This window comes from Thamnophis elegans, chromosome 6 (genome assembly GCF_009769535.1).
Source record: "Thamnophis elegans isolate rThaEle1 chromosome 6, rThaEle1.pri, whole genome shotgun sequence".
Classification (NCBI taxonomy): Eukaryota; Metazoa; Chordata; class Lepidosauria; order Squamata; family Colubridae; genus Thamnophis; species Thamnophis elegans.
The window spans coordinates 26,273,407-26,298,524 of record NC_045546.1 but is presented as its reverse complement, the minus strand read 5'-3'; the positions used below and the strand labels follow the sequence as shown (position 1 = coordinate 26,298,524).

The 25,118-nt window shown below is 37.4% G+C and overlaps 1 protein-coding gene across 3 annotated transcripts; it reads left to right on the top strand.

Annotated features, from left to right (window-relative positions):
- The first annotated feature begins 5,531 nt into the window (after nucleotides 1-5,531).
- On the top strand, nucleotides 5,532-24,749 carry SPART (spartin). Of its 3 annotated transcripts, XM_032219442.1 has the most exons (9): nucleotides 5,532-5,695; nucleotides 10,012-10,833; nucleotides 11,882-12,079; nucleotides 13,065-13,169; nucleotides 16,558-16,681; nucleotides 19,466-19,660; nucleotides 20,959-21,117; nucleotides 21,205-21,295; nucleotides 23,499-24,749. In XM_032219442.1, the coding sequence occupies exons 2-9, from the start codon at nucleotides 10,021-10,023 to the stop codon at nucleotides 23,710-23,712; spliced, it is 1,899 nt and encodes a 632-aa protein (XP_032075333.1). In that variant the 5' UTR covers nucleotides 5,532-5,695; nucleotides 10,012-10,020; the 3' UTR covers nucleotides 23,713-24,749. The 3 variants fall into 3 exon arrangements, with proteins under 3 accessions (XP_032075333.1, XP_032075334.1, XP_032075335.1); XM_032219443.1 differs by lacking the exon at nucleotides 13,065-13,169; XM_032219444.1 differs by lacking the exon at nucleotides 21,205-21,295 and having other exon boundaries at nucleotides 23,499-23,610.
- The last annotated feature ends 369 nt before the right edge of the window (nucleotides 24,750-25,118 follow it).

The window sequence follows — 25,118 nt, the reverse complement described above, 5'->3', positions numbered from 1 at the left end:
AGCTCGAGTGGGCGGGTGGGCCCTCTGGAGCACTGTACCGGAATGGTATCCGGTACTCCGGGCAGGCTCCAGTACACCCATACCGGGGTGTACCACCTGCAACCCACCACTCCATCCATCCATCCATCCATCCAAATCCACCCACCCACCCACCCATCCATCCATCCATCCATCCATCCATCCATCCATCCATCCATGCATCCATCTACCCATCCATCCATCCATATGTATCACCTTTAAAGGCATACATAGAATGCAGAAAAGGACTGAGTTAAAATAGGCTTGGACACCAGTCAAAGTACTACAGTGATGAATTTTAAAAACCCTCACAGATTGTAATTGGCCCACTGTTTCACAGTGGCAGCAATGCTAGAGCTGGTAATGGTGGTGAGGCCTTGAGGCTTTAGAGATGCTCAGCAGCATATCTTTCAGGCTGGTGGTAATTTATTGACTGTTTAAAAACCAGACAACCATGAACTGAATGCGCAGCCTGAGTAAAATTAAACAAAGGTAAAGTAAGTTTATACTATGTTCTATATTTCTCTGCATCTTTTTATCTTTTCCACCCTATCGTAGGATTCTGAGTATGTATCAGTATGCTGCTTATACTTCCTAATTGGTAAGCAGCAGACAACAATATGTTGGCTTGCAACATGTCCTCTAGATCAGGGAGGGGGGTCAAACTTGTGATCCACAGGTTGGGTGTGTCACGCACTGGCCATGCCCACTCCCGCTTTAACGAAGGCGGGAAAAGTCATGATATATCACGTGACAGTATGATGATACGTGTTTGACACCCCTGCTAAATAAAAGAAGCTTTTGTTATGCTTGTGGCCCAGGTGTATCAACACTGACTGGTATTGTCCTCATCATAGCCAGGAGATGCTTCATGTAGCATGGATATGGCTAAAACTGGTAATTTAGTCTCTACCTCCTCTACATTACTTCATTAATATCAAAGATCTGTCTGTTTACCAAAAAATGAAGCTTTTGTATAGGCATATCTCTCCCCTCAATGACAGTTCTATTGTAACTATACAGGTAAGTTTCCTCGTCCAGTGGTATCTGAATCTAGGGCACAGTGCTCATCTCCCTTTCTTGGGCAAGGAGCAAGCATTATACAAAGACATTTTCCCTGGTCATGTGGCCAGCATGGCTATTTGCCAGAATTATTGTTACCTTCCTATTAAATAGTACCTATTAATCTACAGGGACATGGTGGCTCAGTGGCTAAGATGCTGAGCTTGTCAATCAGAAAGGTCGGCAGTTTGGCGGTTTGAATCCTGCCAAGTAATGGAGTGAGCTCCCATTACTTGTCCCAGCTTCTGCCAACCTAGCAGTTTGAAAGCATGTAAAAATGAAAGTAGAAAAATAGGAACCACCTTTGGTGGGAAGGTAACAGCATTCAGTGCACTTTTGGTGTTTAGTCATGGTGGCCACATGACCAGGGAGACACCTTCGGGTAGTGCTGGCTCTTTGGCTTTGAAACGGAGATGAGCACTGCCCCTTAGAGTTGGGAATGACTAGCGCATATGTGCAAGGGGAACCTTTACCTTATTAATCTACTCACATTTGCATGTTTTTGAACTGTTAGTTAGGCAGGAGCTAAGGCAGGAGCAGGAGCTCACCACATTGCATGGTGCTCGGGTCTCAAACCCAGGCTGTCCAGCTGACAAGCTCAGTATCTTTAACTGTTGAGCCATCATGCCCCCTGCATTGGAACTTAGGTCCTATACTTATGTTAAAAAACTTACAAGAATATAATAAAAGTGGTGTTTCTGATTTGCATTCAAGCTTTGCTACTGGTCTGACTTTCTTGTCTTCTGCTAGCCTATTTTTATGACTTTCAAGTTTTCCGAGTTACCTCTCTTTGCTCTATTATTTGTTTTATATCACAAGGAACCTGTGATTTCCATAGGCTTTCTATTTGTTGCAAAGTATATGATTTGAGCATCAATGCACAATTGATGCACCTGTAACAACAGGGAAAGTGATAGAAATGAAGGATATGGCATGCTGTGTGCAACTTGTTTTTGCAAATTATTTGAGAGCGGGAAGCAGTATTTTACTCTTCTTTAAATACAAATAGCAGCACGATAAACAAGCAGGGGATATCAATGATTATGTTACATGATGTATTTCAAGTGAAGCACAGTTTGGTTGACAATCTCTTCTGTTTTATATTGTAGTAAATAATACATGCTGCTGGAGGTGTCTTGAATTACATCTGACTGCATTTCCTAAACATACAGCATCTAGGAATTACTCCCCTTCTCTTACTCAGGAGCAATGTTAAGACTGCCATCCAGTGGTGAATTGGTATAACATTTCTAAACTTCAATATTAATTTTCTAAAAAAATACATGGTAATGCTGTGCTTTTAATTTGCTATGCTTATCTGTATTGTTTTTATTACATATATGATATGTTTAGAAACCTAGTTTTCAATAAAGGTATAGGGTAAAAATGTTTCTGTACTTTTCTGTAAAAAAGTAAGGCAAAATGATTGCTTTCATTTAAGAGAAGCGGAGACAAAAAACAGAAATCCATGTCTGAACAATAAAACAAGATTTTGGAAAGTATTGGCCCATCAAGGAAAGAGGTACATAGCAGTATCCAGGATAGAATTGGCAAGGTGATGGACAGAGAGTCAAGATACAATCCTTCCCTCTTTGGCACATGTCACTTCACATATATGTTCAAAAGTAGTAGACTTTACGTACCATACTCTGTCCTCCATCTTGCTGATTTTGCTAGATAATGCTGAGGAGGGCAGATGCCATGAGAGCTTTTTCTCAGGCAGTGAAGTGTCTTGAATCAGTACTGACATACAGTATAATGCAATAAAGGATGATTTCTACACAAATTAGGGTTTTGATAATAAAAGAAAAAGGATTCTGAATTGTAGTAGTGGAAGAAGAATGCATGCTGTATGTTGGGTAGATCCAGTAATGAATATGGTTCAGTCTTTTTATTCCAGCCACTTTTTTTCTCAAATAAGATCCTTGTGGGGAAAATAGCACACCGAGAGAGAGAAGGTTAGAAGAAGGATTTGTAGTAATGTTTAAAGTGCTCCTTTATCTGCTCATCAGCTGGGCTGTTCAGTGGTTGGGAGATAATGTAGAAAAGATGGTTCGGAGTACACACAAGTCCCAACATAGCACTAGTCTGCAACTCTTTAAAGCAATTGCATCTTTTCTCTGGATCATGCAGGTAAAAGATAATCCAGAGAAAAGCTGCAGATGCTTTAAATATTACACGTAACTGATAAATGTCCTCATGTATCCCAAAGCAGCTTTTAAAAACTGAAACCAAACTATCATACAAGCCTACTCAAAACCACTTTTCTGAAAATCACGTACCCCGGTTATGTATATTGTGCAATCTGGGCCAAGAATGTCATTGAACATTTAGCTGAATCCATCATGTGTGACTTGTATCCATTTGTACAATGCATCAAGTTCAATCTGCTGTTACTTACCTGTTTATCAAATCTCTGGGTGATACAGATATCTGAAAAATGCAGACCTGTCCTGAGGAGCCATTTTGCCTGGTAACTTTGGTTTCTTTTGAGGCTAATGTATTTTGGTTTTTGTTTGAGTTTCCTGATGCTTAAAAATATGCAATCTGATGGGGGTTGGGTCTTCCATAAATTATTAGAGGAAGGCTTGCTACAAGTTCATTTTCATTTAGCTCCCATTTTGATTAGCAAGGGTAAAAAACAGTAAACTGAGAAATCCAGAGATCAATTGTGGAATAGCCCATTATGTTGGGAATCTTCTAAAACCAAGATTTGCTGTCCAAATCACTTCAGGATTACTGAAGAATAAGTAACAATTAGGGTATTCTAGTAGATTTGGTGGCCTGATTTTGACTCAGGTAATATTTGTTTTCTTGAGTTGTTTCACATGGTAAGAAGTTTAAATTATGAATGTGTTGTGCAAATGGCCCTTTTAATGTTTTCTTAGGAAGCCGAGAGGAGACATCCCATCTTAAAAGTCAAGTAAGAAATTGTGTATCTGATCGTCTAATACCTATGTATCCATGATCAATTCATTTCCAATACAACTGTCCCAGTAATTAATTGGAACAATCTGATAATTGATTCTCTGGAATGCAGATATACACGTGAATGACTCTTAAATTAGTTATTTTGTTGACAAAAGCTTTCTTCGTTGAAAAGTGAAGTACTGTATAGAAGAAATGTCCTTATTATTTGACAAGACTGTCCTCTGCACTGGTACATTTTGTATTTGTATGTTCATTGTATTATACTGTGCTTTTTATATTTATATTTGTAAAGTGAATTGATACACACATTACAAAACAAATGCCCTGGGAATTTTTTGTCTTGTCGACATCTTTACTTATGAACAAAGGTTTACCTTTGTTTCTAAGCAAAATTTATTGCATAAGATCTTTTCAGATTTAGAATTAAAAAATTACATAACACACAAGTTCTAGATTGTGTTACATCTCGCTTTTATACATTCTGTATATGGCTTTAAGTGCTTGGCAAGTGGAAATTCAAGCATTTTGTTAGGAAATTAAACTTGAACTCATTAAAATCTAGACTTCAAATCTTGAGAAATTTTGTGAGCAAAGCACACTTCAAAAATTCTGTTTAGCTCTCCCAAATTGGGTTTAATTACACTTTAATATATCACAATGCTCCTGTTCTAGCATCCCTCTGGTGAATTGTAAGAAAATTAAAATGCTGATTATTCTGAGCTGACTAGTATTGCTTCCTGTCTGTGCCATCAAACTGGCTTACTGGAGAGCCATCAGAGTGTATTTCCCATAAGACTCCCTCAAACAAAATGATTGTGCTCCTTCTAAAATTTGCCATACTCTGGCAGCAATTTCATTTCCTTAAAACAAAACTATTGCAGCTTCTCACAATACTTTTTTTCTTCTTCTGTTCAAATGAGAGAAAGTGACTGGCTGGTTTTGTGCCTAGGGCAGGACTAGGACGCAGTCTCCCAATTTTTACTCTAATGCCTTAACCAGTACCCCAAACTGGTTCTTATCAGTCCTACCATTCTTTAAAGTACAATCTTTTTGGGCACAAGATCTTGTGTTTCAGCCTGGCCTCTTGTTCTTCAGCGGGAGTTTTCCATACTGTGATGGATGGGGGGGAAAAACACAAGGCACAAAACTAATTTCAGTTGCAGTCAGATCAGCAGGTAAGGGAGATCCATACACAACCCCTAGCCCAAGATAAACTTGGATCTCAATTCCCCTTAGTCTCCCAGCCAGTAACGGCAGTTAACACCCCAAACCCCTGGACGGGAATCATATATTAAAAAGGGTAAATAGGACACTTTCCTTAAAAGTACAATTCCCAGTGCTCCAAAGCGAAAGGAAACCACGACTCCCATTTCTTTTCCGAAAGAAAACCATAACTTTACTCTAACGAAGCGGAAAGACCATTAGATTTTACAATTACGGTAATTACAGCGGGGGCGGTTTTAGGAGGAGGAGCGGCGGCAGCAGCTCCCCCTGGCGGCCAAAAAGGCACCGAAGCGAACCAGAAGCTTCTAGCTTGAAGAAAGGCCGATCTGGTGACGGGCGGCTGACGGCAGCCGCTCACGTGACGCCGCATGGGCCGCGGCCCCAACAGCTGAAGCAGCAGCCCGGAGCGGGGCTTGGAGTGGACAGGTGTTTCTGCGGCAGAAGCCCGGGGGAGTTGCGGGTGAGTGAAAAGGGGAAGCCGTGGGACGGAGACGGCCGGTGGGAGAAGTGAGAGAAGGAGCGTTGCCCTGGGTGAAAGTTTCATTAGCCACTCGCGACGTCTTGCCGTCCCCAACGCCAGTCCTATCGGCTCAGCCGGGATGCGCTGTTGCGGCGCTGGAAGTGACCTGTGGACCGCAGGCGCGTAGAGGCCCTGCGGTCGGTGCAGGGTTGGCAGGAAGAATACTGAAAATCTCAAGGTCGAGTCTAGCTAAATAAAAATAAAATAAAACAAACCTTCTCGTGGGTTGCTCTGGACTTGCGGGAGGTTTTGCGTTAGTTCCTTGGCTGGTTACGCAAGTCGTGAGTATTGAATAATTCAAAACAGCGTTGAAGTCTGAAACCTCACTTCCCATCGTTGAAAGAAGGTTGCGTTGTTTTATTTTTAATTAATTGATGCATTCAAATAACTACTTTGGAGCTTGATTCTCTGTGTTCAGATTGGTTCAGTGGTGTTTAACTTCAAACCAGTAACATTTACCAGCTGGTTCCCACAGGGTTCAGCAACAATTATGTCTAAGTGAATTTGCACGTGGAACCTATGTATAGGTGAATTGTGCATAGGAAGTACTCATGTCTAGGTGAATTATGCATAGGGGGCACTTATTTCTAGGTGAATTGTGCACAGGGGGTATTTATGTTTATGTGAATTTGCACAGGGGGTACTTATGTCTAGGTGAATTGTTCATAGGATTTCAGGAGTATGCGCCCCTTCAGACTTCAAGTGAAAAACTTTAGGTCATACCGGGACATGCTATATCTCAGATTGTAGATCTAGCTCTTGTTAAAATTGGGTTAATCATAGGTAAGTCATTGTTTAATCTTAGTTGCCCACTAGTGGCCAGAGGATTGACCTAAAATTTATTTAGCTCCTAAATAATCTCTTAAGAGTTGTTCCAGCTTTTACGTTGTATAATTCTCAGAATAAATCAGAACTGGGAGAATTTACTCATGCCAGGCCTCCATAAATCGTGGGTAGCGGAACATGCTCTATTAAGTATGTGCAAAAATGAGCTGTAACCATCTAAGTAGTCCCTACTCAGCAGTAAACTGATAAAATATCTTGCAAAGCTAGTGATGTGGACCCAGAATGATCATGGAAAGTAAACAAACTGTAATGGCCCTATTTGTACAATTTGCTCAACCAGACTAAGTCACATAGTTTTAGTATGGTCTTTTTGCTAAACCACGATCTGGTTTTGGCTCAGCAATTTATAAGTCATGGTTTCAGATGTTGGGTGTGAACACAGGCAATTCTGCACACAGGATGTAGAATTATAGCCATCCGGGATTAGTCAGGTAAACTATGGCATATCTGCTCCAGCTCAAGCCATTCGGTCTAATGGTTGTAGATTCTCATAGATTAGAATACTGATAGTTGAGGCAGAACTTTGTAACTTGAATCTGAAGTTAGTTAAATTATACATAATGTCATGACTAGGATATTTCCTTCCTTAAGTGCATTGCTGATGTTTGCTGTTGTCAGAATGTTGAATTGAGACTGTAGTCAGAGGCATTTTTAGTCCCAAAACACAACAAACCTAACTATTATTTCTAGGAAATATTTTCATTGCACCAGTCATACCATGATACATTTTGAAATAACTCATTTCCTAGAAAAGATTTAAGCTCAGAATGTCTAAATCAGAATTAATCCACAATATGGATTTATGCATCCTATGTAAAACTAGTTTTTGTGACTTATAAGCAAAAACATTGGCTTATATTGACCTCTGGAAGCATTTGGTAGAATTCATAGAGAACCCCAGAAATTGTGACTTTTAAGGTAATGGATAATGCCATTTGATACTGAAGAGCAGTCATGTTTGGCTGTATGAACAATTATACTGCCTATTTCCAGGCGTAGCATATTATCTGAACATAATTGTGATTTATTCAGTAAAAAGAATTAACAGGTATGAACCATTTATGTAATTGCACTGAGATTTCATACCATCCAATAACAGTAATTGTCCAAGAGGAATGAGCAAATGAGATATAGTCACGAATAGTGACTATGATTTCTCTTAACTGTAAAGGAGATAACTAAGATTAGTGATTCCCGAAATAAGGCTGTAGCCTGTAATAAGCAGATTGTGGACATTCTTCTAAATAAATGTTGTTCAGTTTAAATTAGCCTATGGACATATTAATGACCATTGTTTTCTCTTTTAAAGCCAAAATGTAAAACATTAAATGTAAAATGAACTGCAGAACTGTGTAAATTTAATCTACAGTTTGAGAAGTTTAAATGTTATTGCTCTCCTCAATGAATGAGATCAATCTTTCTGCACTTAGAAAAGTAAGTTATTAGGTGTTGTTGTTTTCCCCCATAAAATAAAATACTTTATCGTTGGAATTCTATATTAGTTGTGTCTGTCACATTATATAAACTATCTTTAGATGATATCTAAGACTAGATTTTTGGAGGTATGTAAAACTGACCATGTTGGAAGATTATAGTTGGTTTACTTTGATTCAGATGCAGTTAATGAGCACTCCATTTTCCTTTAATCAGAAGTTAATTTCATATTCATAATGAATGTATTTTTGAACTAGGCTTATCTGGAAGCTGGAATTCCAGATGATAGGATGTTGAAGTGTATAATTTTCTATTGACATTGGCAAGGACTGGTGTTAAAAAGTCTGTTAGTTTGGAAGAGCTGCTGAAAAAGCAAATGCTCAGATATCCGAGTTCATAGGCCAATAACAAATAATTTTTTATTTCTCTGTTAACTTAGTATCTTGAGAAACCTGGATAATTTCAGGAGGTGGTTTTACTTGAGGGGACCTTCATTTCTATCTTTCTTGCATCGGGTCAGAATTACATAAAAATTTGATAAGTGAATTGGAAATCTGCAACATTGGGAAGAAATCAGCTTGGTAAAACTTATTCCAAGTTTTCCAGATTCTGATATTGAAAGTAACAGGACCTTGGAGATGTGCCTTGTCTATAGATAGTCCTGCCCTGAAGTTTGTGTGGCCCTGAACCTTTGGTATTTTTGGACAGCTTTGAAGCCTTTTTGAAACAGTGCCTGGGACAGTGTAATTTAGCAACCCATTTGTTGAACTACATTTAATAGTGTTTAATCAGTTTTGTAATCCCCCAACAATAATATTATTTTATTTTTACTTATTTTTATTTATTAAATTGTTTTGTCGCCCATCTTGTTTCGAAGTGACTCTGGGGAGTCACAAAAGAAAGATGGGGAGAGAGGAAGCGGGATTGGGTGGGGGAAGTGGGATTGCCTCTTAATTCATCAACAACATCTAGTGTGTTGCTCCCCTCTTGGAGCCCCATCTGGCAGAGTCAGGTCTTCAGGCCCTTATGGAAGGTCAGAAGGGTAGGAGTTAATCCCACCTCAAGGGGTAAGATATTCCAAAGGACAGGTGACATGGCAGAGAAGGCCCTTCTCCTGGACTCCACCAGCCGAAATTCCTTGACTGATGGAATTCCATTATATGCTTAATTTATCTTCTCATTGTTTAAATCCTTATTATTTATGCTTTGCTCTTATTTCGTTGTTTAAATCCTAATTATATAAGCTTTGCAAGATGCTTAGAGTTACTGTTCAGACTAAGGCAACCTATACATCATGTGTCAAACTCAAGGCCACAGGCCAAGTTCGGTCCACGATGTGGATGGATCCAGCCTGCAAGGCTGTCCTGGGAAATGTAAGGGGCTGGCCTGCATCACTTTGGCACCGGTCTACCCATGTCACTTCGACCTGGTCTGCCTGTATTTCTTCGGCCCGATCTACCCAGTGCAAAGGGGAAACATCGGGCCAGCGTTGCTTCGGCCTGGTTTACCCAGTGCGAAGAGGAAACATGCCAGCAGTTTGGGTAGTGGTGTCAAGATGACCACGCCCACCCAGTCCCCCCTCCCGAAATCAACCACAGCCCTGATGCAGCCCTCAATGAAATCACACCCCTGCTATACACTGATTAAATAAATGATGCTGCAGATAAGGAATGCAGACTTTATAGCTCTCCAATTGTTGCTGAGTAATGTTCTTGAATTGGTCACCTTTGCTCCTGATGGCTGGATTATTAAATTTGAGCAATATCTGAGGGACTCCAAATTCTCCAGACTCGAAGACAAGGAAAACTATTTAATATTAATACTGTTTGATATCCTTTTAAGATGTTATCTAACATTAACGTTCTTTGTGTATATGAATGTATAGCTGATTTCACTTTAAGATTTGGATTTAGATACTTTCCACTGATGTATTCTCTTCTGTTCAGTGTCTCCACTTAATTTATTCTATGTTTCAGTGTGCAATAATGGATCCAGGTCAGGATTCAGCTATGCAAGAAAATGAAAATGCAAGAGCAATTGAAGATGAGTACAAGAAAGCTTTTGTGTTTATTAATAAAGCATTGAATGCAGATGAATTGGGTCAAATAGAAGCAGCAAAGAATTATTATAGGCAGGGGCTTACCCACTTAAGCAAAGGTGTTCGTATTCCATCAGAAGGTCTTGAAGGCACCAAGAGCCTTGCTGTGCCTGTTAGGCAAATGCAGCAAAAGATGAGAGAAACTTTAGAAAACGTTACTGCTCGTTTGAGACTTTTAGATGAAATTTCCCAAGCAAATACCACTGCCATTAGCTCCAATACAGAGATGCCCAAATTATATCCAACAATTCCATCCAAAGAAAAGCCTGAGAGGCCTCCGGTGCCCAGTTCATTGACATCACCCCCTCAACCACTCTCAAGCTATGGAAATATTGGATCCACAAGTCAAGGGCAAATGGCTGCACTGAGTCCATCAACTTCAATGAAGCCCAATGAAGCACCTCCTGCTTATACTCCAGAGGCCACTGATGGCCACTATACTGTGTCTTATGGGACAGAATCTGGGGAATTCTCATCTGTTGGAGAGGATTACTATAGAAAATGTAACCAGCCGCCTCCTGTTGATAATTTTGGAGTAGATGCTGATGAATTAATCCTCATTCCCCATGGTGTGCAGATTTTCTATGTCTCCCCTGATGGACAAGTTAGCGCTCCCTCATATCCTGGATATCTTCGCATTGTAAAGTTTTTGGATACAGATGTTGCAACAGCCCACAATCGCCCTCCAGCTTTCCTTCAGGTAATTCCTGCTCTCTTTGTGCTTAGTTTATAGTCTTCCCAAGCTATTAGAAAGACTGTCTGGATGAAGTGCCAGCAGTTTTGGGGAGGCCAAAGTTGTTCTACTTGTGATTTAGGAAATAATTGTTTTCAAACTATATTCATTCCAAGACTTTTGGATGTTCCACATTGAAATGTGATTCCTAAGGTTTCTTTTTTAAGTAAGGTAATAGTAAAGGCCAAAGCAAACTTCATGTGTAGACTAATAGGCATTTATGAGACCCATACATGCAACTGAATCTATTACTTGTTCTTATGTTGAGGTTTATCTTTATCTGGACTTGCTATTACACTTTCATTGATAAATTTGCTCCATTCTTTACAACCTGTGATCTCCCTTCAGCATATGTTTTACTTTGAACTTCCATCTTCATCAGACAATCTAAGGAATGTCAATCCTCTGGAAGCCATGAAAAATCTGTTTAGCTAGCTGTAAGTCAAAGCTGAAGTCAGCTTTCCATGTCTAGTGAGGAAGTGCTGGAAAGCTACTGTTAAAGAATATGTGTCATCTCAAGGGCTACTTAATATGACTTGATATGAACCAGACCACTACCCTGTAACCCCAGACCATATCCTGTGTATACATTTCACTGGCTTTAACAAAAACCATTATCATACAATGCTCGCTTTTTGTTAAGCCTCTGCTAGAAAAGCCTGCCTTTTAAAGATTCTCTAGTACATATTAAGACAGTCTATATCAGTTGCACAGAAGGTTATGTGTATAATTAAATGCTAAAGTCAATATTTGGGGATAATATCTAGGACACGGGGCACAATTATAATTGGTTAAGTGTTTTTGGGGACCATTTCATACACTGAAAGCTATACAAATATAGTTCTGAAAATAGCCTTATAAGTGTAATCCCTGGTCCCGCACAACGAAGACCTTCTAAAAAAGGAGCCATGCAAGTTTCAGATTTCTTTATTATGTTGATTTTTTAAATTAAACACTGAATATCTTTGTATTTTGTTCATTAAATACTCAATCTATTTGGCTTTCTCTCTTCCAGGTTTGTGACTGGATATATCCTCTTATGTGCGGCCAGTCTCCTGTTCTCTCATGCCAGTCAGGAGTCTATATGTTCCCTGATATGATGTCACAGGTATCAGGATCCTATGTAGGAGTAGTGTTGTCTTCAGAACTTCCACTCGCTGACCGAGAACTATTTGAAGATCTATTGAAGCAGATGACTGACCTTAGAATACAGGTAAACACTTATTTCATGCAGCCGTTCACAGATCTTTAAACAGTTCACTGGAATTTCTACTCATATCACCCAGCATGTGTGTTGTTGAACAAGCATTTCTGTATACTTACCTCAGTTCTATAGCATCCCAGTTGACATGAACGTGGCAAAGTGATTTCTAAGAAAACACAGCTATATTATGGGAGAGTATTGGTTCTATTCTATAATTTGACATTTTAAAACATCTGTTGCAGCCTTTTAAAATTATTGACCTTTTATTGATTTTGGTTATGGATTTAATTATGAGTAGGATAGCAGAATTAGGCATTTTGCATAATTAAATTATTTATGTTTCCCTTCCTCCCTCATTCAAAAAACCCTTCAGGTAGATTGAGGAAGACACTATTTACAACAAAAATGATGGGAATAGTTGACCAGTTGTTTATAATAGAGCAAAGAGTAAGCAAAATCTGTTGCAGATATTTTAAAGAACATTCTTTTAAACCAGATATTTCATTATAAGATTATGAAGATATAATTTATTTAACCCATTCATGAAATGAAATGAAAAATTAGAAGTGGTAGAATGGTAGAAAATTTAGCTAATGGTAATAGAAGAGATAATCATCTAAGATGTATATAAAAGCAGATAATTATTGCCATACCTTATTGATTAAAGTGATAATCTTTAAATATGAAACTACATTCTTCTTTGGAAATCTATAGTAAACAATAGTTGGTTTAATTACAGTTTATTTTTTTTCTCTAACTTTTATTTGCTTATTATTCCCCTTGGGTGGCATTCTGGTTCTAAAATCTGAATTTTTCTTGATCTCATAGTATAAAAATAAGTTGGGATCTTTATTAATGTCTGAATTCACTTGCATGCATCTCATTTAAAAAGGATAATTTTGTAAGGGTATTATACACTGTTACTGTGAAAGAATGCAGAATGGATTCTTTGTTGAGCCTTCAAACTGTTGATGTCCTTAATATGGTACTGCAGGCTCCAAGATCCCATGAGGGAGTAGGGTTTCCATCAGGATGCCAAAGGTCTTACAAAGAGCTTTTTGAGGATATGTTAAAACAGATATCAGATCTTGGAACTAAGGTAAATTTGAGGACTATGATTTAATGGTGGTGGCAAAGTTTTACAAATTGCCTTTATTTTGCAATGTGCAATATTTATTTATTGTAGAACATGTATGTCACAAAAAAAGTTATTTCGTGAGCCAATTTTATTGAACCGCTAAATATTAGATATATGTAAAAAAAGAGGGGGGGAATTTGGAGAATGGTGATTTGGCAATCAGTGTGTGTTTGCCATGTTTAGAAAGACACATGCTAAAAGATGTCTGAGAGTAGAACTGGACAACAATTGAATATAACAGTTGAATGTTGAAAATAATGAGAAGGACCTAAATTCTTAGGTAGAATATAGTAGAGACACTTTCAATGAATATAGAATGTAGATCCAAACTATATCTAACTTTAAATACTATAATAAAACTTATGGAGAGGTGGCACTATTAATGATGACTGATAAAATATTATATACAATATGTAAACCCAAACATAAATAGATTTTTAAGCTTGATAGACTTAGAATAACTTTATTGACACTTTGTATATTAATCGGTGTACATTAAAATGAAATTTTAATGCATACACCTCTAATATACAGTACATAAACATGACTAAATAAATAAAATAATGCATATACTCACATATATTTATGACATGGAGAAAAAACACCTATTTCGATATGTACATGCACTGCTGTCACCAAACCAAACAGTGATGCAGTTATTAAATGCTCTCAATCGTGCCTTTGTAAAAAGTGGCCAGGACAGAAGGAGAAGGATGTGCTCTTCTCATCTGACACAGGAAATGCAGATGTTGGTTTGTGTGCTTCACTAAGGATGATGTGTGGCGAGACCAGTTCAGATTGTTAGTTATCTGCACCCCCAGATACTTAATAGTGTTGACCACTTCTGCAGTTTCATCCTTGATACTGAGTGGAGTATGACTATGCCGGCTCTTTCTAAAATCTACAATGATCTCCTTTGTTTTATTAACATTTAGAACCAGGTTACTTTTATTGCACCAGTCCACCAGAACTTCCCCCCTTTTCCCTATACCCGTCTCCATTGTCATCCCAGATAAGACACACCACTGCTGTATTATCTTCATACTTCACGATATGATTTGTAGCAGATTTGACACAGCAGTCATGGTGAACAGGTGAATAGTAGTGGATTCAAGACACAGTCCTGTGGGGAACCTGTATGCAAGGAGATGGAGTTGGAAACTTTTCTTCCAATTTGCACAAATTGGAGCCTTATCAATAAGGAAATCCAGTTTGTTCACCAAATGCTGAGGAATATGTTGTATAAGTCACTTGCTAAAATCATAGAGAGTTTTAAGTTATAAATCATGTATCGTTTATCACGGTATGTGACCTGAGGTCATCAGTCTTTGTTTTTTTACAGTATACAATACTGTAATCTTCTCAGATCTATCAGTGGAGTTTTATGCCTACTTCCTCTTCCATCCTTCACTGCCTAAGAGTGTATATTAGGAGTCTAATTCACAAATTATGTTATATTTAAATATAGATGTTTTATTTTTAGTTTAGCAGGTTGTGTGAATTTCTTAAGCCACTTTCCTGCAATGATTCATATTTAAAAGCAGCTCCAATTTTTTAAAAAATATACAGAAAATGGATTAGCAATTATTTTTGATAAGAAGGAAAATGTCCCCCTTTTTTAAAAAAAATGATCTTGTAAATTTTATCCATTAACAATCCTAGTCAGATGATTCAATTTTCAAACTATTATCAGATTTAACATTACATTATTTTTCAGTTACTATAATGTTTATGAAAGAAAAAAGAATACTATAACTAATAAATTCTGAATGACCAACTAATAAAATGTTTTTAAAAACAATATGCCTTTTTAGCTACACCTTTGTGGCATAAGAAAACACTGATCTGGCTTACCCAATACCTCTTTCTGTTTCACATTTAGTTAATTTACTGAGGATTAATCATTAATATAGATTAGTTACTTGCATTTCATTCCTTTTCCCTAAAGGCCATTTCTAATCAATAAGCATATATGCTAACTAATAATGATCCATAGAGAATGATATCAATCCAGCATTTATTAAATAGCTATATTCTGTGAATGTGAAATTATTTAAAGAATGTACAAGATAAATGTTTTGGAATTTGCATTATGATGCATATACTCATTGATATTGAGATATTGATGAGAAATAATATAGCATCTTGGGAGACTTAATTGATTATAGCAGTGATAATGGTTCCACATTTTATCTCACCTTCTTAATGTTGACATTAATTTACCTAGACATTTTTATGTCTAGTTCTCAATCCAAATTGTACAGCTGGTAACTTCTTTGACAAAAGGGGCCATCTAACTATCACATGATTGTATTTGTCTTATTTCTGGCTGTGCCAGTATGAGAAAAACCCAGAATAAATACAATGAACGCTTTTATTTTGTTTGTGAGAACAGAACAATACATAGAAGTTCATTGACCCTTCTTAGTCTTACTCTGGGGGTGGCGTGGGGAAAACCCAAAATATCATCTTTCAATTTTGAACAGTTGAACAAAGGATTGCAATTTTTAAGGACAAATAGAGCACTGAATGAAATAATAGTGAGTTTCTTTAAACTGAAAGAATACTTTCTATGTAACCTTTCCATGGTACCTAATTAAGTACAAATAAATGTAAAGCAATTAGTAAACAAATGCAAGATATGCTGTTTTAAATGCTCCCAATTGAAATTAATTAAAAGAAAGCTGGAGAGTAGGTGAGCCTCCAGAAGTTATTGAACTAGAACTTCCAACAAGTCTTCTCATTAAACATGTTGAATAAGGAGGTTCGATCATGTAGCGTCCATTAGGGCAAAATAAATAGGAAGTCATAAATAACTTAGTAACCTTCCAAATCAAGATTTCTAGAGGAAATCTCTTTGTGTAGAATCCCTGTTCTAACGAGTATCAGATCTATAAAGATTTAAATTCAAGAATTTTACTGTTTTGGCTTTATCAGCATATTATATAAAACATTTTAAGTAAAATTCCTTATCATGATAATGTAGAATTATGTGATCAAGAATGCAGTGTAGCTGTCTAGCAACTCTGAGAAACATTATTTTTTAAAGAATATTTAAGCATATTATCAATGAGAAGGTTACAAAACTTGTAAAGTTTATCAAAGGTTAATGCTCAAATTATTAAGAAGAGAAAGATTTTTTAAATATGCAACCCTGTTATGCAATCCTTTATCAAATTCAGTAATAACTCTAAAATGTATAATACTACATATTGCGAATCAGAAAATGTTTTGGTCACAAAGTAAATTCTCTGTAGGATGGCATGATTTTCAGCTAATTTAATATATAACTGTGTTTCTTTGGTTTTCTGTTGTTTTTATTTTTGTGCATATTAATTTCACATATTAGCCTGCTGAAGCTTCAAGTGATGTGATCAACCTTGGGCAGACTGTACGTATTCAGCCAGTGCCTGAAGACAGAGATCATGAATTACCTGAATGGAGTGAGAAAATAGCTCATGGCATCTTATCAGGTATTCTCAGACTTTGCAGAAGACACCAGTCTTTAGATACTGTATGTTGCAAATTTCCAAGTATGGCTGAGTCTTATGGAAGTTATAATCTCTCTGCATCCATATGGTATTAGCTTGAGTAAATCTGCACTGATGCTTAAGTTTATGACTAAAATTATCATAGCTAATAAACAGTTGAATAAATCCAATTTTTAGTAAAACCATATTATAATCCTGTAAACAGAAATTGCAGTCAAACATAATTTGTGTTCATTATTAGTTACATTAGTGCAAATGTTTTTTTTAAAATCAATAGATATATTTAAAAACTGAATAGTTGGCTTCCAGTTTAGTACTTCAGTTCCAGAGTGACATCTAGATGGTGAAAATATCTATCATTTTATAATAATATTTATTTTAATGGATTTGAAAACATAGGTTACAACTGCTTTCTTTAATAGCTTAAATATTTGGCTGAAGGAAAATTAGTGTGTAGTATGAAAACCTTCCCTAAAAATTGACCTGGGCTAATTTTCATTAGTTGAAAGCCAGGTATGAATTTAACATACTAGTGTGGCTAGTATTTAACATACTAGTGTGACTAGAAGGGAGTTAGCAGAGGTTTAGCATAGGTAATCTTCCCTTAACATCCATTTGTTCAGCAATCACTCAAAGTTACAACAGTGCTATAGTAAGGGACTTACAATCAGTCCTGGTAGTTTTAGCTGTTGCAGCACCTCTGTGGTCATATGAACAAATTTCAGACCCACTCAGACACACCTGCATTTATGACCTTTTGGCCACCCACTTGCCAACTGCTGCCAGCTACTTTCCCAGCCTGGCCTTACACCTCTGCTGCACCACCTACTACTGCTGTACTGGCCATGGTCTTCTTTCATACTGGTGCAACCAGAGCATCTCTTGTGCCCAGCCAAGGCCTCTGTTTGCACACCGCTCAAAATCTTCTGGGTTTATTTTGCTAAGGAATGTGATCATGTGACATCGTGTTTTATAACTGCAATACTTAGTAATGGAAATACCTGTACTGGTAAGTTCTTGTTTTAAAATGTGGTTCTTAAAATGTTTTCGGATAGGCAACAAAAATTGTTTTAAAAAGTAACAAGTACAGGTAAGTCCTTGATTTACAACACTTCATTTAGTGACTGTTCAAAGTTACAACAACACTGAAAAAGTGATTTATGACCGTTTCTCACACTTTTTATTATTGCAATGTCTCCATAGTCACGTGATCAAAAATTGGATGCTTGGCAACTGACTCATATTTATGACAGTTGCAGTACCCTGGGGTCACGTGATCACCTATTGTGCCTTTCTGACAACCAAAGTCAATGGGGAACCCACAATCACTTAACAACTGTGTTACTAGTTTAACAACTGCAGTGATTCCCTTAACAACTGTGTTAAAGGAGATCATAAAAAGTGGTAAAGTTCACTTACAAATATTTCACTTAACAACAAAAATTTTGAGCTCAATTGTGGTTGTAGGTCGAGGACTACCTGTAAAGTTTGTAAGTTTGTAAGTTTAATGTTATTTATAGGCCGCCCAATCCCAAAGGACTCTGGGCAGCTTACAGAAGGGAAGAGAAAGAAAATAAAAGAAGTAAAAATAAAATAAGACAAGTTAAAACGACACAAATACATTCATTTCAATCGGGGCTGGACCTCAACAATGAGGTCAACAGCCCCAGGCCTGCCGGAAAAGCCAGATCTTGACAGCTTTTCTGAAGGCCAAGAGAGTGAGTGAGGCCCGGATTTCTGGGGCTAGTTCATTCCAAAGGGTTGGGGCAGCCACAGAGAAAGCTCTCCTCCGGGGAGCCGCCAGCCAACATTGTCTGGCTGACAGCATCTGAAGGAGGCCAACCCTGTGGGATCTTACCGGCCGCTGGGAGGAGTGTGGCAGTAGGCGGTCTCGCAGGTATGCTGGTCCTAAGCCATGTAGGGTTTTAAAGGTAATAATCAACACCTTGAATTGCGTCCGGAGACCAATGGGTAGCCAGTGCAGCTCACGGAGGATAGGTGTAACATGGGTGTACCTAGGTACATCCAATATCGCTCGCGCAGCTGCATTTTGGACTAGTTGCAGTCTCTGAACACTTTTCAAGGGTAGCCCCATGTAGAGCGCGTTGCAGTAATCCAGCCTTGAGGTGACTAGGGCATGAGTGAAAGTTTGGAGTGCCTCCCGATCTAAGTAGGGCCGCAATTGGTGCACCAGGCGATTCTGGGCAAAGGCTCCCCTGGTCACAGCCAACAGATGATGTTCCAGTGTCAGCTGTGAATCCAGGAGGACCCCCAAATTGCGTGCCCTCTCTGAGGGGGTGTACGTTTTCGCCCCCCAAGATCAAGGATGGACTATCTGGGCTGTCCTTCGGGGGGAATACCCATAGCCACTCAGTCTTGTCGGGATTGAGCACGAGTTTGTTTACCCCCATCCAGATCCTAACAGCCTAATTCCCTGACTATTCAGTGACTAAAAATCAAATGGTAATCTAAACCAAGATATTCACTTAGAAGATGTTCAGTCAGACGTCTAGGAGTCGCCGATTCACCTATTATGTACCATAACTTAGAAACAATCCAATGCCTATATTCATTTTACAGAGAGATTTCTTGACTGGTCTTGAGACCATGTGGGGGAAGAGAAGTCTTCTGACTATATGAATCTCCTAGCATTGCAATTTGAATAATAAAAGCTTTGATTACAGTTAACAGGAACAAAATTTTGTCCTGAGGGTGAATTCTTGCTAATATTACTTCATAAATACTGTTTGATATGTTTCCATGAAGGAGCATCCTGGTTGAGCTGGGGTCTGGTCAAAGGAGCAGAGTATACTGGAAAAGCAATCCAAAAAGGAGCCTCTAAATTAAGAGAACACATTCACCCAGAAGAAAAACCTATGGAGGTCAATCCAACTGTAGCAAAGGGACTGCAAGTGGCAAGGCAAGCTACAGGAGGAGCAGTCAAAGTCAGTCAATTCTTGGGTAAGATATGGAAACCCAGTTTCCTTGGGAAAGTCCTGAGTTGCTTAGCATGGTCTATAGTTTCTTACGTTTTGTAGTTTCAGATTTTTTTTTTCCTTTCCTTTTTATAAATATTAAGAAAAAAGAGTTAAGACCATTGGACCAGAGGTGACTACCATGTGACTATCATGGGAGCTTTCACTGAGAAATTAGACATTTATAACTTCATTAATAATTATCTCAAACCATTTTATGCTTGTTTACAAACATATCACTAGGCATATCTTAGCGCATGTTCATTCTCCTCAAATAAATGATGTGATCACTTTTTTGAAACCCATACTATGTAGAATAAGTAGGTCCAGGTCCCTAATTTTGAGCAGGATGTTCTTTGAGTGTGAAAAAAACCTTGAGCTGCTGGTAATTTGCCCTTTAATCCATAAACCAGACATGTCCTACCCAGTCTGGATGGTTTCATAGGCTCAAAAGGAGCTTTGACAGAGTGCACTTTAGTACACTTACTTTATAGCTTATGGAAGTGTACATGCATGGTCAACTTTTAACCAAACATGATTAAACATCATAGTGTAATATGATGGGGATAACCATCAATTATATAGTAAAATCTTACCATCAATTTTTAAGTAATTTGCTCTATTGACAGAAGTGCTAAACTTCAGCATAGCTTCTAGTAATCTATGTTTTTTCATCTAAGAAAACTTCCCCTCAATTTGTTATAGTTCAAATTATGTTGACTACGTTTCTCTGGTGTTCTCTAGATATATTGAGCTTTAACTCCTATAATTCATAACGGTGCACATCTTGGTAGAAGTTGAAGTCCCTTATTTTACAAGCAGGTCTGAGCAGTTCAAATAATTCAGTCTATTTTGACTGTGACTTGGTCTTGTCATCAACTACATGTCCAAATATGATCTCTGTACATAATGAAACTAGATAAACTGCAATGGTTTAAAATCAAACTAATATTTTCTACTGAAAATGCCTTTTTAAGATAGATGATATCCCTTTCAGAAGCCTACGTTTTCTGAGTTGCATTATAAATCAAAGGCGATGAATATCTCTTGAAATTGTTATATTTTAATTTATTTTAGAAAATTTAGATTGCCACCTATTCACCCATGAATTACACAATATAAGCATTATATAAAAATGATGAAATGTTACATTTCTATTGCTGTTTCTGATGAATAAAATCATTGGAAGAAACATCAGGCAAAATGTGTTTATAAGGCTTGGTTAAACAGAGTACAGAATGTATCTATCAAAAATGTCAACTTCAATAGTGCTTTCTGTTTTAGTTGAAGGTGTTTGTTCTGTGGCAAGTTGTGTTGGCAGAGAGTTAGCCCCTCATGTGAAGAAACACGGAAGCAAACTGGTTCCAGAATCCCTTAAGAAAGACAAAGATGGAAAATCAACTTTGGATGGTGCTCTAGTTGTAGCAGCAAGTGGAGTTCAAGGTAACCAAATTAAATAACTATCTGTCAATGCATTTTAAGCTAATTTTTTATATATTAGTTATCTTCTGGCTCTACTTATTTTTGCAGGGTTTTCAACAATATGGCAGGGTTTGGAATCTGCTGCAAAATGCATTGCTAAAAATGTATCTACAGAAACAGTTCAGACAGTCAAGTACAAGTATGTTTTTTCTTCTTCTGCATAAATAATAACTCGGTGTTAGGGAATAACAATTGCATAAAAGTACTTTGTGTCTATTGCTTAATTGTACATTATTGTGATATAAATGTATAGTTTACTCAATTATATAAAAATAAGGCATAAGTTTAAAAAAAAAAAAGGTTTGTTGCTGAGGAATCTCCCTGTCCCCAGATATTTTTCTTTTCTGCTATGCCAAAAGTAACATGGACCAAAACAGCAATCCTTTAGTAGAGCCTTTCTACTTAATATGTTATAGAGCAGCAGTTATCTACATTTTTGGCACTAGGGACCAGTTTTGTAGAAGACAATTTTTCCACGGGCAGTATATGTGTGTTTGGTTTTGCTTGCTTGCCGGCCACTCACCAGTGTGCAGCTGCTTTAAAGCGGAAAGACAACTCCCTAGAGTTAAGCTGGATTCCCGATGGCTAGATGGACACATTCCTATCATTTCTTACCAATAATTCAGGAATGCAAATGGTTGCATTGCCTTCTGGGATGTATTTTGAACCTCACAGTCTAATTTAACAACCAAGAGCTTTTCTGATGGCCTCCCACCCAAACACAAGCCTATTGTGACTTGGCTCATTTTTTAAATTGGGCAAGATCAGTCATGTGCTTCCACTGGCTTTAGTGAACAGGCTGTCTAGATGTTTCTCTGTTTTATTCTGCTTAATCACAAACATCCAACATAACTGCAATGACATGAAAATGACAAAGTATTTTTAGGCTTACAGCATGTAGGCTTTCATGCTGTACCCCGAAGGGAGATTGTATGTATGTAAGTCACATGGTTGGCACTGCAATATGTTTCAGTGTTGCTGGCATCATCCCGACAGCTCCATTGATGCCTATAATCTCATGCTAGTGGCTTTTATGCACACTTGAATTCAATGTTGGTAATACTCCACCAGCTTTAAAGTTGCATCATTTCACGGCCATCGAATTGGAAAGAGTTATTGTTGCTCTTTGGGTATATTGACTATTTAGTTTACTAGCTCACTAGGGAAATATATCTGATAGGCTGTGTGTGGCAAATTATGTGAGGTATTCTTATTTTCTCAGCACAAGTGGGTCTTGATTTGTACATTTAATCCTATGAAATGATCACATTATTCAAATTTGCATTACTTTAAATGATATTTCAGTGGAAAATAGGGTAATAAGTTCTAGCATGATCAACCAGAAAAAAAACGGTTACATATAGTGTTTATGTTTATCATAAAACATAACAGTTAAAGATTAAAATAATATACTTACATCTGAAATTTATCTTTAACGAAGTCACAAGAATAGTCATAGTTACAAAAAATATATAAAAGCCATCATGTTTATCTTCTAAATACATATTTCAAATAAATCAAGTGAACAAAGGATAAACCCATATCCGAAATAGAACTGTTGTCACCTACATTCCTTAATTTACAGCCACAATTGGGACAGGGCTTTCCATTGCTGAAACAATGGTGGTCATAAAGCAAATGTCACATGACAGGATCACTTACTGACTGCAATCCTGTCATCCCGGTTGTCGTTATTAACAGAATCATGGTTTGTTAAGCGAATACTCATCCCAAAATTAAGCCATTCCAGGCTTAATCCTTACCAGCCCTGAGTCTTAGTAAAGTAAGGGATTGTTTCCAACTTCCCCCACCTGCTTATCTCCCCTCCTCCATTTCTGCCATGTGGCTGCCATGCATCCTGCTTTGTGGGGAGGCAAGCAGCCCCAGAACTGCACAGCCTGGAAAGTTACAGCCATATAGCCACAGTTTCTCTTGACACCTTGCACTGTAAGACCCCTGTTGCTATGTGGTCCATTGTCCTAGATGCCTTTCAGGTTGTCCTAGATGCTTTCATGTCTCATCAACTCTTGCTGTTGATGAGACATGCTTGGATTGGCTGCAGGGCTAGCTGTGACAAAAAAGAGCCCAAAGCAGCCCCAGTACACAAAAATGCCTCTTTACAAAAAGCTCCTGGGGCATGGCACACCAAAAAGCCCCACCACACCCAGGAACTCTATGCAAGGCAACTGCTTTGGGCTCCCCCCCCCCATGCAATTGGAAATCCAATTCCTATATTCTTAAGTTTTTTCAGTTAATGATTAACAATGTGCAGCACACGGGAATATGTATAAAACAGTAATTGTACTGAGCCAAAAATTAAGTCTTAACATTTTGCTTCTTAGGTACGGGAATGATGCTGGCCAAGCTACAAATAATGCTGTCAGTTCTGCCATCAATGTTGGTGTAACAGCTTTTAATATCGACCATATTGGAATCAAAGCTATGGTCAAGAAAACTGCAAAGGAAACAGGCCACGCAGTCCTGGATGATTATAAGATTACCGAAAAAGATGAAAATAAAGCTCTAGAAAAGAGAGAGAAAAAGGATGAACACTAAATCTGTGCAACTGAATTGCCAGAAGCCTTAATATATATTTAAATGAAAAGAATTAACAGATTTGGTATTTTTATAATCTTAAACATCTGGACTTGATTTATCAAACTTGAAGATCAACCTTTTCTAAAAATTATTTCTCTTCCCATAATTCCAGTATTGTAGCCTCTTCTAGCCCAGTGATTTCCGTATGTGAAATTAACTTCTAGCTAACATGGTACTTTAACACATATAGAGAGCATCAGGTTGCAGAAGGCCAATTTAAATGAAAATTAAATTTGCAATAGCATTTAACTTGCACAAGAAAACAAGGCTGCTTTTTAAACTGTAAAATGGATTATTAGAACTTAGTTTGATATGTACTGTTTTAACAGCTTCTACTTTATTTTTTCTCTGAATCTTATTCAACAGTTACTGCAACTGTACCTGATTTGACTAGGTAGAGTATATATTTGAACTATATTACATAAACAATTGATTGCTAGCAAATTCTTGATAAGCTATCAACACCAATTCCAATTCTAGAGAAACCAAAGATAGTGTTAATATTGTTATTAATTCAATTTAGTTTAGTTTAAACCAGCTTTATGAAATCCCAGTTTTAACTGGAATAGATGGCAAAATTATTAACTATTTTTTGTTGGCAAAATATGATGTTGAATTCTATGAAAAAAGATTTCTGCTAAAAAAAAGTAAGGGTCCATTTGTGGAGGAAGAAAAAGCTTTGTACTCAATATTTATTGTAAAATCATTTATTATAAATTATTTTATTGAGGGGTCTGTATTCAGAAATATATCTTGTTGCCTTGTAGGAGAATGAAATTCATTTTCTGTTAGACATTTACATTTTCTTCTCTTTAATATGAAAAAAGCAGTTGCTATTAATGTAGAATTTCCAATTTTTAGAGGTCACTTCTGATTTTGATATGGAATAGTGGTGGACAAATGCATAGCAAAAAGATAGCACGTTCACTAGTTAAGAAGCTAAACACTTGAAATGACTTAGGAATTTAAAATAAGAAATAAACTTAAGATGCATATTTTGGCTGTCTTTGTTTTTATTTAAATACACTCATTCTTTGTTTAGTGACCAAATTCAAGTTAGATCATTAAGCAAAATAGCTAAATGAACATATGACTGAAAAGACACTGCAAAGAACACCGGTGGCTGCCATTTCATTCAGTTAAATCTTGCTTGGTCATCTATGTCAACATTACTATCACTCTGGAAGTGTTGTCAAGTATGTAATGCACAAATTGATCCAAAGTATTTTTAATCATTTATTAGCATTGCGTTTGCAAGTGGTCACTCACTTTGAAGACCACTGGTTACTGTGGTCTCTAAATGAAGAATGTAGTATAGACTAATCAATGATTGTAAGTTGAGAGGCAGAATGATCTGTTATGTT

What these genes read in the sequence shown, in the direction of transcription:
- SPART (XM_032219442.1), top strand. Translation starts at nt 10,021, where the DNA reads ATGGATCCAGGTCAGGATTCAGCTATGCAAGAAAATGAAAATGCAAGA. An exon ending in GCCCTCCAGCTTTCCTTCAG is followed by an intron (nt 10,834 to 11,881) that starts GTAATTCCTGCT and finishes TCTCTCTTCCAG; the next exon opens with GTTTGTGACTGGATATATCC. An exon ending in TGACTGACCTTAGAATACAG is followed by an intron (nt 12,080 to 13,064) that starts GTAAACACTTAT and finishes ATGGTACTGCAG; the next exon opens with GCTCCAAGATCCCATGAGGG.